Source organism: Pongo pygmaeus, chromosome 3 (genome assembly GCF_028885625.2).
Source record: "Pongo pygmaeus isolate AG05252 chromosome 3, NHGRI_mPonPyg2-v2.0_pri, whole genome shotgun sequence".
Classification (NCBI taxonomy): Eukaryota; Metazoa; Chordata; class Mammalia; order Primates; family Hominidae; genus Pongo; species Pongo pygmaeus.
In genome coordinates, this window is record NC_072376.2 from 21,479,762 (window position 1) to 21,496,503 (window position 16,742).

The 16,742-nt window shown below is 38.8% G+C and overlaps 1 protein-coding gene across 2 annotated transcripts in view; it reads right to left on the reverse strand.

The window, feature by feature from the left end:
• Positions 1–5,881: 5,881 nt before the first annotated feature.
• The window catches only part of ADGRA3 (adhesion G protein-coupled receptor A3), a 127,960-nt gene continuing 117,099 nt past the window's right edge, over positions 5,882–16,742 (reverse strand). For both annotated transcript variants that reach the window (XM_054485098.1, XM_054485100.2), the window contains 3 exons: positions 11,032–11,177; positions 7,596–7,691; positions 5,882–7,455 (listed from right to left, as the gene is read on the reverse strand). In XM_054485098.1, the coding sequence (XP_054341073.1) occupies positions 6,213–7,455; positions 7,596–7,691; positions 11,032–11,177 (1,485 nt within the window). In that variant the 3' untranslated portion in view covers positions 5,882–6,212. The remainder of the gene's footprint in view (positions 7,456–7,595; positions 7,692–11,031; positions 11,178–16,742) is intronic.

Genomic DNA, 16,742 nt, shown 5'->3' on the forward strand with positions numbered 1-16,742 from the left:
CCAATTAAAAAGCCTATGTGAAAAATAATTATTCTTGCTGTACTTTATACAAATAATCAGGCCAATTATAATAAAGCAAATCAGTCTTACCATAATTTGTCTTTAGTAAAAATAGGAAATTGGAGAGAGAAATAGTATGTTTCAAGAACTATGGTAAACTTGTTATTAAATTCTAGTCTCATCTGTTGTTTTGTTTCTGCAATTTAGGCTAATCCTGCTTATTCCTGTGAACCAACCAGTGATCTCTGACTGCTGCTCAGAAGAAACAAGAGGGATGGGTAATATAAAAATCTGGATTAGTATTCTAATTCTGGGCACATTACAACAAGCTAACAACCCCATACCAGCTTAGTTCCAACAGTTGCCCAGTTTATAAAAAGCCTTCTAATTTAGTTTACTTGGAATAACTTTATTTTGCTTTACTTTTATGGAATATATTGCTGTTCTACTCTTCGTGTAGGAATACAGGACAAGCTTACTCAATGTTTTAAATTGAACACTTATTAATCTGCCAGATATCACCTCTTGTCGAAACTCGAGTCATAAACGGCCCTCGCCATACTGATGCTTTCTGATTGAGCTCCTGTCTACCCTGAACACGAGAGACCCTAACAGTTAGGCAGGAATATCATCATTCCTATTCAGCCTGAAGAAGTTACAGAAGATGAATCTTTGTCCCTCTGCAACCCTTAGGATTAAGGGTTCTGTTATAAAAGGGAGGGTGGAAATGTCAGAGCCATGTAAACCAGAGCAACTCCAACTCAAATAGGAGCTGGGTGAAATGAGGCTGAAACCTACTGGGCTGCATTCCCAGACGGTTAAGGTATTCTAAGTCACAGGATGAGACAGGAGGTCAGCACAAAACACAGGTCAAAAAGACCTTGCTGATAAACAGTTTGCAGTAAAGGAGCCAGCCAAAATCCACCAAAACCAAAATGGCCATAAGAGTGACTTCTGGTTGTCCTCACTGCTACACTCCCACCAGCACCATAACAAGTTTACAAATGCCACGGCAATGTCAGGAAGTTACCCTATATGGTCTAAAAAGGGGAGGCATCAATAATACACCCTTGTTTAGCATACCATCAAAAAATAACCATAAAAATGGGCACCAGCAGCCCTCAGGGCTGCTCTATGGAGTAGCCAATTCTTTTATTTACTTTCTTAATAAAGTTGCTTTCACTTTGCACGGTGGACTTGCCCTGAATTCTTTCTTGCACGAGATCCAAGAACCCTCTCTTGGGGTCTGGATCGGGACCCCTTTCCGGTAACACTGTGAACTCAAAATATCTGAGACAAGTCTCAGTCAATTTAGAAAGTTTATTTTGCCAAGGTTAAGGACGTGCCCATAACACAGCCTCAGGAGGTCCTGATGACACGTGCCCAAGGTGGTAGGGGTACAGCTTGGATTTTTACACTTTAGGGAGATATGAAACATCAATCAGTATGTGTAAGATGTACACTGGTTTGGTCTGAAAAGGTGGTACAACTTGGTCTGGAAAGCCAGGAGGGGGCTTCCAGATCATAGGTAGATAAGAGACAAACTATTGCACTCTTTTGAATTTCTGATTAGCTTTTCATTGAATACACAATTTATAGTCACTTATGCCTTAGTCTGGCTTAGTGAAACAACAGGGCAAAGGAAGCAATCAGATATGCATTTGTCTCACATGAGCCGAGGGATGACTTTGAGTTCTGTCTGTCCTTAGTCCACAAGGAATTTCTTTGTGGGCATATTGTGAGGGAAGTATGTAGCTTTTTTTTATCTTCATAGCTATCTTATTTTAGGAACAGAATGGGAGTCAGGTTTGCCCAATGCAGTTTCCAGCTTGACCTTTCCCTTTGGCTTAGTGAATTGGGGGTCCTGAGATCAATTTCCTTTCACAGTACTCATGACCAAATCCAGCTTTGCAAGCAATCATGTCTTGCAAATATAGGTCCTGATTAGAACAATCAAAATTTATCCATAGAAACAAGCCTTCATTAGTATTATATTGCAAAACAGGGTGAACACAATGATTACAAAATTGAAGATGTGATTAGCTGGATTCTTTGGAATGCATCTGAAGAGTCTTCTGAAAACATTTTGAATTTTTTGAAAATACCTGATAAAGGTCTTCATCAGTATCTTCTTAAAGCAGATGGCCGCAGCAAATAATGGATTAAATATACGTACATACACACACTCTCTTTTCTCCTACCATTTTGTAAATATGATGCAATTAAGTCAGTATGTGTTTTAGGCAGCATGAAACAAGTTTGTTGAACAGAAGTCTAGTGAGATTTGGGCCAGGAAGTAATTCTAAGCATTCGAAGGTAGTGGTCCACCTCCATCAATGACTCTATAAATGTAAGCTTCTTAATACTATGGTCCTGTAAATTCACATTCAGTATCTACTTCTAAGCCTCTGGCATCCCCAGTGAAAGGAGGCTGAAAAAAAAGGTTTATCAAAAGGCTGCCTGGGGCCTCACATAATACAAAGCTGGACTGGGTCTACAAAAAAGGTGGAAAGACCATGTTTATCAGCCTACAACAACTAAGCTAACACACACTGTACATGTTCATCAATCAATATCTCCCACAGCCCAGTTACGACCACTGCTTAGGAGCTTCTAATGGCCAATAAAAGACATGGCTGTGAAATGATCTGAGTAGGTCAGAAGGATTCAAGAGAGTTCATACCAAAACTAAACAAACAAACAAAACGCAGAATTTTATTGGTTACAATCTCACCTTTGTCTAAGACCTAGCAACACGCAGTCACATTTTTAGCACTGGCAGAATACAAACAATGAAAAGTTTCTCCTTCAGGAGTTTGCCTTGTTTATACAAATAAATCTACTGATTTTATTTTGAATTTATTATTGCTTATATTTCAACATAATATATTAAATATTATATATTATTCAATAATATATATAAACATATTCAATATGTTCAATAATATATTATAATAAATATAATTATTGCTTATATTTCAATATAAGCAATAATCCATGTGACAGCATTAATACAAGTGTTAAGAAAAATATAACAAAATTAGCAAAAGTGATGGAATGACTCAAGTTTGGAAAACATCATTAAGTGATTACAAACAATCAAATCACCTCTCAGATAAAAGCACTGGAGTCAATATTAAAATAACTAAATGATTACTGGAATCCAAAAAGAAAAACAGAATTAAGATTTGTTTTAAATTTTGGATTGCTGTTGTATGCCTCACTTACCTTGATGATTTAGTTTAATTCCTGTATCAGATGTTTTCAGTTAATGTTTTTATTTCCTAATTTTGTATGTTCTCAACCAACTTTAGTTTGGGCATTCTGAACTCAATACTTGAAACATGTAAGTCTGTTCTAACATTGTTGCTTCTCTATAATGAGACCTATGTATAGATTCCAATCAGCATCTAAACCTAAGTTGCCATCTGTATATATTACTAATATAAATATATTGAACATAGATATAGTTACATTGTTAAATTTATCCAAAATATCCTGAGATTTAAAAATCAGTTGCCATCTATTAATGACCTGAAATATTAATATACATTTACATTAGTATATAAATCTAGTCACAAAAATAGTCATACACAAATCTAGTTTCTAATTGTTACCCAAAAAGCAGGTTAGTATATAACATCATATATGTAATCTGTAGATATAATGTTTACATTAAGAAAATAACTTTTGGCTGGGCTCAGTGGCTCATATCTATAATCTCAACACTTTGGGAAGCAAGGGTGGGAGAATCACTTGAGGCCAGGAGTTTGAGACCAGTCAGGGCAACACAGCGAGACCCATCTCTACAAAAATAAAAAGAAAAATAGCCGGGCTACTGGCTTGTTCCTGTAGTTCCAGCTACTCAGGAGGCTGAGGTGGGCGGATCGCTTGACCCCAAGAGCTCGAGGTTACAGTGAACTATGATCCCCACTGCACTTCAGCCTGGGCAACAGAGTGAGACCTCAACTCTAAAAACAAAACAAAACAAAAAAACTGTCATGAAATAAAAGAATCATAACTGTTTCCTTAAGCAGAATATAACCAACTACACCTTATTATGAAACTAAAACTTAAAAGAACTAGGATAAGAATAAAGTCTGATACAATTTTATAGATAATAAACACTGTAAAAGCAATGAAATGTGTTGCCAAGCACGGTGGCCTCAGCATTGGCAAACATGGTTCTAGCTGTGGGCATGGTATAACCTGCCAGCATGTCCAGCAAGCCAGAAATTCTTTGGATCTTAGTTGTCAAATTTTTTAAATTAGGAAAATGATCATGCTGATCTCTAAGAAAACTGAAACATCTGTTAGCAGTTTACAATTCTATGAAAAATAGAGAATCTCAGCTATAAATCTTAAATGACAAAGGTGGAGGGAATACAACATATTACTCACTTCCTATATACAAATATCAAAACTCTAATTGAAATACTAAGGATGAGTAAGTGATCGCTTATCACTCTCCACGCTATGAGTAACAAAATCCCCTTGAACATTTTTAGCAGAATCTCCATCTTCTTCCAAGTGTTTGATTTCTTTTCCAGTCCTTCCCTACTGCCAGCACCTGTTCTGCTACCTAAAATAAGGCATGTTTAAATGAATAAATGCTTGCTGAATGGGCAACATCTTCCAGGAAGGAAAATTCCTCACTTCCTATGCAGAGGCAGGAAAAAGAAGAACAAGAAAGTTATCTCCCTAGGTACAGCTGACCAGCAGGTCAAACAGGTTAAACACTGAGCTAACAAAAAAATAGTGATAAATAAGAATTATTCACTCCATTTCTTATTAGCTTATCTTTGTCATTTCCAAACACCATCTTGAACATAATATATCAATTTATCAGGAGACCATAAACCAGGAATTATATCCAAATCTATCCACCGGCTGCTTTATTTCCCCCACCATAAAATAACGTCTCTAAAACTCAAACCTAAAAGGCTTAATTAAGTAGAACTATCGGTTTTAATATTGTCAAGCAAAATAACATTTCTAATGCAGTAACCCAGTGAAAAGTGAACGTTTACACTAGAATGGGTAATCTCAGGATGGCTCAGAGAATTGTTCTCTGTACGTAAGCAGTTAAGCTCTCAGAATTTGAAGTTTATTAAGCTAAATGGCTTGATTCTTTTTAGCATTTCTTGAATATGTACTTTTGAATCCAATCTGATTCAAACCTTTAGACTTCCGCTGAAAAGAGATCAAAGTTGTGTCAATTTTGCAGACATTGTCTTGCATACGAGGGAACTGAGAACCACAGCGAGACTCAGGACTGGAGATGAGTTAGACTGCAGTGTAGCGAAGACCAGTGAGTGAGAACTTTTGCGGCAGAGCTGTTTTTAGAATTCTGGAATGGGATTTAATCAGTACTTCAGCATGAATCTAAGGAACTTTACCTGTTTAAGTACAAAATAAAAGTCAACGTAAGAGCCAATATTGAAGAATGTGAACCTTGAATGGTAGCTCTTCATTTGCATTCAAGAATAATTTTCGTGCAGCAATCACCCCCACCTGGCCGCACCAAAAAGAGTAAGAAACTTAAGCTCGAACATAAAGCAATGAAAAGGCCACAGCCATGTTGAAAATAGCATTACTAGGATCCAAGGAATAACGCAAAAGTAAGGCAATGTAAGAAGTTTTTCAGGCATTTCCATTTTCAAAAAACATCCTGAGAGATCCTTTTAAAACCTGGTAGCATTTAAAACTAGACTTATAAAATACAGCAACCCAAAAATCACTTTGATTTATGTGCCAAAATCAATACACTTAACCATGCAATATATATATAACTGACTTATGTGTAATTAACATACCCCAAACCACTAATTTCATTAAAATAGAACTAAATGCTTGTATTGTAAAATATAAAAATAACAGATTGACACAATAACAAACACCTATTTATTATATTAAATACAAGCCTGAAATGTTAAGTACAAATTACAGATTCCAAGAAATTACATTTCACATCCCAAAATGTCCTGTTGGTGCTTTGACAACTAAAACAATGTTTTAGAAAGATTTTATTTCAGATCCTAAAAAATAGCAACAATTTGGGGATAAAAATAAGTAAAATCCAAAACTTCAAAGTTTATTCCAAATTCTTTTGAATCCCTATGGTGGCTGTAATCAGTTTTTAAATGTTCATAGCTTCAAGGAATGTGAATATCACAGTTTATATGAATTTCTGCCTAGGAAGCCCAGCAATGTTACACAGTAGTTTCATGTTTCCATAATCCAGTCCTAACATTGCCAGTGCTATCGGTACCGAGCAAGGGTCCCTCCTGCCCATTGCTTTTAATTGGTCCATTCTGAATGGCCAAGTTAAGGCCATAAGATTTCTGCTGATTTTCAAGTTCAACCACAGCTGGCTTCCTTAACGCATCTTTTTTACTACTGGTTGAAACTGGCTTTTCAAAATTTCTGCTGCTTTTGGGAAGTGTGCTACAAGCATCGCTGCTGTCTTGCTGGGGTGGGTTGTACTGTCTCTCTCTGTAGGCTAAATAAGCTCTTCGGCTCCTTGAGTGTCCTTCGTTATTGCCCAGCCGGCTTTTAGGTAAGCCGTTCTGCACGCTTCCTTCCACGCTCGTTGGGACATCATAGGCATATTCTCTCAGGACTGTAAGTCGGCTTGCCCGGTGTCCTTTACTTCTGTTTTTATGGTGGCGGCTTGAGTGCACATTTGTTCGAAACTGAACTTCTAAAGGTGCCACGTGCATTTTAATATCATTGTCCATCGAATGTTCTGTCAGACTATTATCAAGCTGAGGGGTGGAGTTCAAAGGTAAAGAATTGGCATGGCACTGAGCTGCAGCCGCCTGCAAGTTTGTTAATTTGCAGCCCTGGGAGGAATTTTTGAAGCTTGAAGCACTTTTGTTTGTGCATGAAGACTCCGCACTGCTATTGGGGCACTTGGGTGCCTCTCCATTTGTCCCACTAGAGTTGGGGGGCTGGACATTGACTTGCACTGAATACGAGCTCCGTCCTGGGCAGCAAGTCATGATCCATGCAAGTCTAACATCCTCCCTATTAACACAATGGTGGACCATGAAGAATGCACTGAAGCTTAAACATGTGGCTCCAAAAACGAAGCTAAAAACCAAGTCCAAAGGGTAATACAAAGAAATAGCCAAAGCCCCAAACATCCACAGTGCAACATATAAGAGCAAAGTAAGGCTGGCCCCCAAAAGCTGAGAATGAAAAGTGTGCTCATTTTCCAAGGCTGATGTAGAAATCAGAGACAAAGACATTGAATCCTGATGATTTATTTCACCATTTTCATTGGCTGCCAATCTCTGTTGCTCCTCCGTGGGCTCCTTAAGCTCATATTTGCGCTCAGGGTGTCTTTTCAACTGAATAAATATGCTCAGAAAGTACATGCAGTTTACAAAAGTGATGAAGCTGGCTGGCCCATAGAAGGCTCCCAAGGAGGGTTCCCATGCCATCCAGCAACTGGAAAAGAAAATGGTAAACCAGATCGATGCTATATGTTTCAACAAATTATTTAAGAAATTGCAATCACCTGTAATGCCTAGAAAATACTTAAAAGAGAAACAACTGGGTGAAGTACACAGAGAATATAAAATACTCACTAGGGTGCATTTGGCCGACTGCCATAATTCTTAATGTTCGCTGCTGCAGTTATGCCGCAAACAATGATGGGGATACCACCACCAATCAGGTAAAATCTAGAAGGAGGAATCAGGAAAAACCACTCATCATTCCATTTCTTAACATGCGTCTCTCATAATATCTCAGTATTTCAAAAGTCATTCCCTGAAGATTAATTATTATCTTTATTCCAATAATAAGCTGAGAGTTAAGTTCGGGAGGCTGATTTATTAGCAGTAATGTGTTTTTGTTTCGTTTTTTAGATTTCTTGTTTTAAAGCACAAGGTCTAGTAAGTTTCCCAGTAGATGAAAGCTGATCAGCTTCTGCCACCTTGTGGACAGGCAAAGCAACACTCTGCGCCTGCTGGTAGGATTTCAGCTTACTTCAGCTTAATTTTTTTTTTTTTTTTAGCAGGAACTGGCTTCTTTTAGATTCAGCTGGTGAACTGAAAAATGCCTTAGTTCACACAAAAAATGTAATGACATAGTAATTACTGACTAATGTTCAGCTCAGCCTGCATGTCCCAGGACTGCCCACTGCTGTGTATCTCATCCCCAGTCCACTGAAATTGAGGTAAGGAGGGTATCTGGATCCCAGCAGCTTCACAGAGTGCAGAGGCCCTACTTGACCCCTTTTCCAAAGAGAGGTGGGGACAGCAAGGGAAATGATGGTGCAATAAAACTGATTGAAACAGAGCAGTGACTGGTCCTACAAAGAAAAACTCTGTGCTCATCTCCGAGCTCCTTCATCTCTCTGAAAAGAAATTTCCATCCTGGGTGAGTCAGAATCTTAATTTTGTGTTTGCTCCTTCCTGAGACATTGCCCCAAATCTTGCACTGGGTGGATAAAGGCAATATCTGTGATACATTTGTCCATATATTGTTTCTTTATCGTACCTAGTTACTAAAATCCTTTAACATGATGTTAGTACTGCTGAAAATTACCCTATAAAACTATAACTCTGCCTTCTATTCCACAGATTAGAAAGATGCCAATAATATGTGACCTTCCCCTTCTTCCTGCTATACTAATTCACATCTGCTTCTTACCTGAAAAGAAAGCATTATTTCCAAAATTAATCTTGGGTCCTATCACCCTCTCTGTCTTCTTTCAACGCCCCCTACCCCCATTCTTGTTATCAAATAACCCTATTTTGCATCTTTAAAATCTTCTCTACTGCTTATTTCTAGCATGCTTCTCTACTGCTTATATATATATATACATGCTTCTCTACTGCTCATATATATACACACATATGTGTGTATATACACATATACACATATGTGTGTATATATACATATATACACACATATATGTATATATATACACATATATATGTGTGTATATATATTCATTCAAGTTTCCCCATCTTCTAAAACTTTCCTTGAACTATCACTACTTTTCTCTCTTCCTTCTGCAAACACTGGTACCACGACTTCCTTGCCTTTATCACCTTATTGTCAGCTGTACCCACTTACCACCATGATGCTAAAAATGTCCTCTCTGGGGTCAGAAGAGTCTCACGGGCAAATCTCGTGTCCCACCCTCCAGGCAGGCAGCAGTGTTGCTCAGGCTTCCTTAAGCTCAAGGATATGGGGGAAGCAGGGCTAGAGGGCAGAGCTTGAGCTGTCTAATGCAAAGAGGATACTTGTGTGTCATTTGGGGACTACAGGGTGTTTGAAGCACCAGCTGCCTTTTCCTTAACTCTTTATCTCTCTTCTCAGAACCTTATAGGAATGAACAGCTGCTTAAGGTTAAGATTCCCAAGTTTCTGAGCCAAACACCATCATCTCTCATTTCTCTTAATAGAAGTGAGGGAGGTGTCAAATCTCATCCTACAACATAACTCTGGGGCCACAGAGCACCCCTGCTGCTCCTTGTCAAACACAGAACCACTCTCCCGCAAATCTTCCATGTTCTCGGGTGTTCTCTTTCTGCAGCCAAAAATCCAGTGACTTTTTCCATGCCCCATCTATTAAACATTAATAAGGTCCAAGTATCATTCTTTTCTTAACTAACTTCTCCCTGGGAGATCCTATTCATTATCATGGCTTCAATGACCACATAAGGAAATGTCTCCTGCTCCTCCTAGACAATCTCTAGCTTGTCCTCTCTGCTGAGCCCTGGACTTCTAAAAAATGTAAACATTCCACAAGAAAGTATTGATGAGCCTGCCACCCCGTTTCCCCTCTCCATGTCTACCCCGCCCACCTGCCGTTTCTGCTTTTCCTATCTTATTTCTCAGTGGATGGAAACACCCTCTGTCAAGGCACGCTAGCTAGCTAGAATAGACAACTTGCAGCCATCTTCAAATTTCTCTCCCTCACACAACTCTTAAATCCAGCTGGACATCAATCCTAGAGGAACTGCCTCAAGCCTCTCAAACTTATGTCCTCCTCTCTGTTCTCCCTGACACTGTTCAATAACCTCAGCAGAATTCCTTATTCTTGGGAATTCTGATTTATACTCCATACTAGAGCCATAGCTATCCTTCTAAAATGACACCATGTCAGGCCACTCCCTTAGTTAAAAATCTTCAGTGGTTGCCCACATTTTAAATAGGACCCACAAAGGCCTCAAAGCCAGCTTTCATCCTGAATTCCTGCTACTTGACACCAAACATCTGAAGCTCCAGCCAAACTGCATTCCTCAAGGTTTCCTCAGCTCACTCTTCACTTTTACACTTTGTCCTGATCACAGTAAAGCTCATGCCAGTGGTCCAGCATTTCCTAACAACTCCCCACCCCCAAAATTAATGGCTTCTTTACATTTTCAAAGAACCCATCTCCACTATGCTTCTCACACAGCGCAGTCAGTGCTCACGCCTGTCTCCTCCTGCAGACTATAAAGTCCCAAAGGGCAAGGAAGTCTTCTCTAAATCCCTGGCCCAGGGCCAGTGACATATCAGGCATTCAACAAGCTTGGTCATCACTGATAGATTTTATTCATCCAGCATGATAATCCATTTACCATTTTTCATATTATAATGGATAGGAAAGACATACAAGTCTTTTTGTCCTTTGCACAGAATAATTAAACTGATACATACTTGGGTATGACATAAGACCTCAAGGAAATAAAAACAGCTGACAGTTTCATAGAGCCGATTATATGGCCAATCCCCTCTTAAGTGATTTGCCCATTTACTCATTTATTCCTCACAACTAGAGGATGGGAGAATCAGCCCCACTTTTGAGATGATCTTGGAAGGCTCAGAGAGGGTACGGAAGTTGTCTGAGGACTCGCAGCGGGAAGGATGCCTAAGCCATTTTCAAAACCAGGCAGTCCTGCGTACAAGTCCGTCCTTTTACTTCCCAAAATTCACTCAGCAATTTTGTTATAATTTATGATTATGCTTCAATGAAAGCAAACAAAACAATTAACCTTTAAGATAATACAACAAAGATATGAGATACCTGAGCATTGGTCTTGGTGGAGGTGGTGGTTCATCAGGATCCTGGCATCTTTTAGCTTTTTTAGTGACTTGTTTGTAGATATTTCGAGCCGTCACTCCTACCCATAGGACTGTGGCAAGGGTGGAATAGTGAAGAATTATCCCAACCTACAAGGAAGATCAAAGAATAAATAAAAGAAAAAAAAATGTTCCTACTAAGGCTTATCTCAAAATTGGTAAGTAACTCAGAAGTCTGATTTGAAAACAGCAGGAAGGCCTATCCTAATAATCAACTCTGTTGCCTGCTAAGGCAACACCGCGTTCTAACAGACACGTGACAGGGAATCACGTTTCTCAAATAACACAAAACCAACAATTGGCTCTAGGAAGCCCACAAACTACCATTTATACCAAAGATGACCTTTAATACAGGACAGAACTGGCTCCCGGACATTAAACCAAAAGTGTGTTTTTCATAGATGCGACATTATACATTAGAGTTCATTTTTTCTTTTTTTTTTTTTTTTTTTTTTTGAGACAGAGCCTTGCTCTGTCACCCAGGCTAGAGTGCTGCAGTGTGATCTCAGCTCACTGCAACCTCTGCCTCCTGGGTTCAAGCAATTCTCCTGCCTCAGCCTCCTGAGTAGCTGGGATTACAGGTACACACCACCATGCCTGGCTAATTTTTGTATTTTTAGTAGAGAGAGGGTTTTGCCATGTTGGCTAGGCTGGTCTCAAACTCCTGACCTCAGGTGATCCATCTGCTTCAGCCTCCAAAAGTGCTGGGATTACAGGCATAAGCCACCACGCCCGGCCTAGAGTCTATTTTCTAACACTCTTTTTAAGGAGGAATATATAGAGGGCACAGGTTAACTACAGGGTGAAGGCCACCGCACACACAGAAAAAGTTCCAGAGTAAGAGACCTGAGATATAATTCAGAGCTTCTACACATTGTAGCAGTCACAAAGCAATATAATAATATATTGATGGTTAAGAGGGTGAACTCAGAAATGAAATTTTCCTTGATTTTTAAACCGGTATTCACCTCTTACCTGCTGGGTGACCTGAGCAAAGTCACGTAAGACCTAAAGTGCTGGCTTCCTCACTTGGGAACCGAGAATAATATAAAAGTACTGTAAGGTTAAGTAAGATGGTCCACATTAAGCATTTAGCAAATCGCCCAGTATGTGACAAGCAATTAGCAGAAATAACTATATTATTACTTATTAAGAATGTGATTTTGAGGAAATAATGCGACCTCTCTGAAATTTAACTTTCCTCAATTTAATAGTGGAAAATTATCAATCGCCACCTCTAGGGGTTTCGTAGGAATTGAATGGACACAATACAAGGGATATAATAGGTGCTCAGTAAGTATAGGATAACCGCAATATATGCAAATGATATACACTTAAGTTTCTATTTATCACATGACCTGTATATGAAGCAACTCTAGTTGAGGATGAAATTCTAGATGAAGATGTGAGGAAATGAGAGAGGCTTAAATTTTAGTTTAAGAAAACTAAATGTCATATGTCACTGGAGTATCAAGGACATAATCCAGCTTTCTTAACCAATAACTTGCTCTTTTTTTTAATCACTGCTTTTTTATATAATTATTACAGGTAAGATTCTATTAATGAAATTCCAAGAAAAAATCTGTCATTCTAAAGGGATGCCTCTCCAACCTCAAGAAAATCAAAGGTCAATAATAAAAACATGGACCACTGTCCAGAGTTTATTTTAATGAGAACCAATCTGCAGCAAACACTTGGTGACCTGAAAGCCCAAATCTTATTTTGCAGGAGAAAGCCAGGGTGGTCCCTCTCCAGATAAACCTTGCAATGGCTCTGAGGTGCTGGGAGGGGGGATCACGTTTGGCCCAACTACAAACGTCAGAAATGATCTTCTTAAAGAGAAAAGTGGCTGCATGGTTCCCATTAGTTTTGCTGACTGTGCTGTGAAAGCAAAATTTATAGACAGAAGTGGAACAGAAAGCATAAAATAACCCTTTGAGCTATCTAAAGTCATACCAAATATTGTAAGTAAAAATAGTATAAATGAATTTGATGCATAGAAACCAATAAATTCAAAACAAATCAGATGCTAACTCAAAATGGTCAACTCTACTATTGCTGGAGGTGTCTCTAACACAAAGGTCAAAAGAATGAGGTAGGGCTCTAAAATACAAAAGTAAAAATATAGGTTAAAAGTAACTCCCACATAAGAGGTGTCAAACAAAAAATTTTCTACAGGGAACAAAACACATCTCTAGGCACTGAAGTGTTTTCCATGGCATTTCTAAATTTCCAGAGGAGGTTTACTCTTAAAGATACTGAAGCCTGATTATTACCAATAGTGGAATTTCAGGGGTATGATGACATCTGCTAACACAGGAAAGCAAATCACTAAATAGTCTACAAATTTCAGAAAAAATGAGTGATTAAAATCTAGTAGGAAAGATTTTTTAATCTTTTGGAATGTAGTACTTCCTATTGTATTCTCCATCTGACACTTCGTCTACATGAAATACAACCTTGCTATCACATTTTCTTCCAAATAAATCAGAGATGTACATGGCAATTCTGTATACTGTCTAGAAGTAATCTAATTCATAAGGCATGTAAATAATTACTATTATTAACTAATGTTAAATGCAGTAGATTATTACTCAAGAAAGCCACCTTACCTCGGGACATTAATTTCCAAACTTGTAAAATGGGTATAAAATAATTATCCTAAAAAGTTCCACTCTATGTATTTGTTATCTAACTGTAAACTCTCACATACTAGAGTTCACTTAACCACCAATACGCCTACAGCAGTGCATCATGCATAACAATTGTGCCAAAAAATAAACTTTATGATGAAACATATAGATGATGAATATGTAAACAATTAAAATGTTAACAGCTTCCATTAATAAATGCCTGCTATGTATCCAAAAACATATTCTTGCATGTGATTTCACTTTATCCTTTTATCATCACCATTAGGTCAGTGTTAACCTTGAGATATGAAAACAGAAGCTGAGACTGAGAGAAGTCATCCACCAGAGATTACACGGTCAGTAGCACGGCTGTGATTCAAACTGAAGTTAGATGGTTCCAAAGCCCTTGCCCGTTCTACTCTCCTACGCTGCCCACTACTAAGTACTAAAGCAGAGTGATGGGGGCTGAGAGGCACTTGGAATCAAACGGACTAGCATTTGAATCATGCCTCTGCCACCTAATGGTCCTAGTGACTTAGGAAAAGTTATTTCAGTTGTCTATGATTCAGTTTATATAGTTATAAAATACACAAAGAAAAACTACCTCCTAGGGTTAATATGAAAGTTAAGACATAAAACATGCACAGTAGTTGACAAGTAGAATGGTCTTAATATTCACTGATTAGATTTTTCCAAATACATCTCTTGTGCCATTACAGCAATCCTCTACATAACAGCTCTCAAGGCCACCTAACAAGGGCAGCTGGCACTATATTTAATAAATTCAATCATGCAGTGGTGGAGCAACAAGGTATCTTAGGTAAGATCCAGCTGAATCCTTTTACGGCATAGCTAAGAAAACCAAGGACCAAAAAATTAATGACCAATTATTTGGCAGTGTATCATGAACCAGAACACAGATCCCTTCCACACTTGAGTCAATGGCCCTTGCACTTCGTCACTCAACTTCTTATTTCTCCTTCCGCACCTTTAGCAAAAGAGAGTTAAAGGCCGTAGAAAGCACCTAAGGTCCTACCTGAAATGAATTTAGGGACCAAAGTGAGAAGTACCTGGCTGGTAGCACCTTTAATAACCTCAACCAATCACTGTGTGGGAAGAAACTACATTACAACCCATTTATACTGTTCATAAACTATGTAAGCTCACAAAGGGAGATAATAAAGACAAACTGCACATAAAAACATGTACACGTGAGGGCTCAGGTTTTGAGAGGGAAGAACCTTAACAATCATTTAACTTAACTAGCCTGACCCATTTTATAGAAGAAACATTAAGCCCTACTAGGTTAAGGGACTATTCACATAAGCTGTTCTGGCAGACACAAAATTAGAACCTAGCTACTAGGATCTGGAATTCTAGGTTAGTCCTTTTTGCATTCTACGACTCTGCTCTCGGCCAGTGATTACCTGAATTGAGTATTACAGTGACAAAGTGAAGCAAGGAATGTCTGAGTCAGAAATATAACAATGATGCTATGTCTTTCATCAAAGGGAAACACCTTATAAACATAGAAGAGAACGACAGTGAAACATCTAGACTTGCCTTTCCCTTTTCTTTTGTAAACCTTTAACGGCATTTGTTCTTGAAGCCCTAAAAACCCATTGCAATTCCTCTCTTTTTCCATTTAGAAATGGTAGAAAATTCCACTCAGGATAATGAAAGGCAGTCATCTTTACAATGGCATCTCTCCATTCATTTCCTTAGTGAAATAAATTTATGTGTCTGCTTCAAGAAATCAATGAATACTTTTAGATACAATGAAGACCTTTATTGCCAATGTGTGCTGAGTACTGTCCTAATAGAGTCAAAATGGCTCCAGGTTTGAATGCATTCTAATGCGCAGACAGAGGCTTCTTTTTGTTCATTCACCCAGTAAACATTTGCTCAGCACCTACTATGGGTCAGGCCTTGTGCTGGTCCCTAGATAAGCACCAGTGAATCAACTACTGTAATTCTTTTTTTTTTTTTTTGAGATGGAGTCTCTCTCTGTCACCAGGCAGGAGTGCCGTGGTGCAATCTCAGCTCACTGCAACCTCTGCCTCCCAGGTTCAAGCAATTCTCCTTCCTCAGCCTCCCGAGTAGCTGGGACTACAGGCGAGCGCCACTATGCCCAGCTAATGTTTATACTTTTAGCGGAGATGGGGTTTCACCATGTTGGCCAGAATGGTCTCGATCTCTTGACCTCGTAATCCACCTGCCTCAGCCTCCCAAAGTTCAACTACTATAATTCTTATGCTTGTAGAGCTTGGAGTCCAGGGAGAGCTTAGAGTTCAGAGATAGTAAATAGTAAATCATAAAGTTTCATAGGCAGCATGGAATTTTAGTAAGGACCTGATACGGTTTAGTTGTGTCCCCACCCAAATCTTGAATTGTAGCTCCCATAATTCTCATCTGTCGTGGGAAGGACCCAGTGGGAGGTAACTGAATCATGAGGGTGGGTCTTTCCTGAGCTGTTCTTGCGATAGTGAATAACTTTCATGAGATCTGATGGTTTTATAAAGGGGATTTCCCCTGCACATGCTCTCTCTTGCCTGCTGCCACAAAAGACATGATTTTGCTCTTCCTTTGCCTTCCACCATGATTGTGAGGCCTCCCCAGCCATGTGGAACTGTGGATCAATTAAACCTCTTTCCTTTATAAATTACCCAGTCTCGGGTATGTCTTTATTAGCAGCATGAAAACAGAATAATACAGGTCCACAAAATAACACTGGGGGATACAGGAACAGAATCTCTGAAACAGTAACGATAAAGTAAGACCTGCAAGGTAAGTGGGAGTCAGCCACATGAAGAAGGGGAGAAAGACTGAGAACACAGAGGAGCTATCTTCTACACATGGATGTAGCTGATCTGAGACCCATCATCTGACTTCTTGTAGGCAGTTTGTTTACAGATGTGTAGTAACAGCCTAAAACAAAAATATATCACACAGATAAGACATAATTTTATCAACAATACTAATATAATAGTGGTAACAGGTAACATTTATTAAACAGTATATG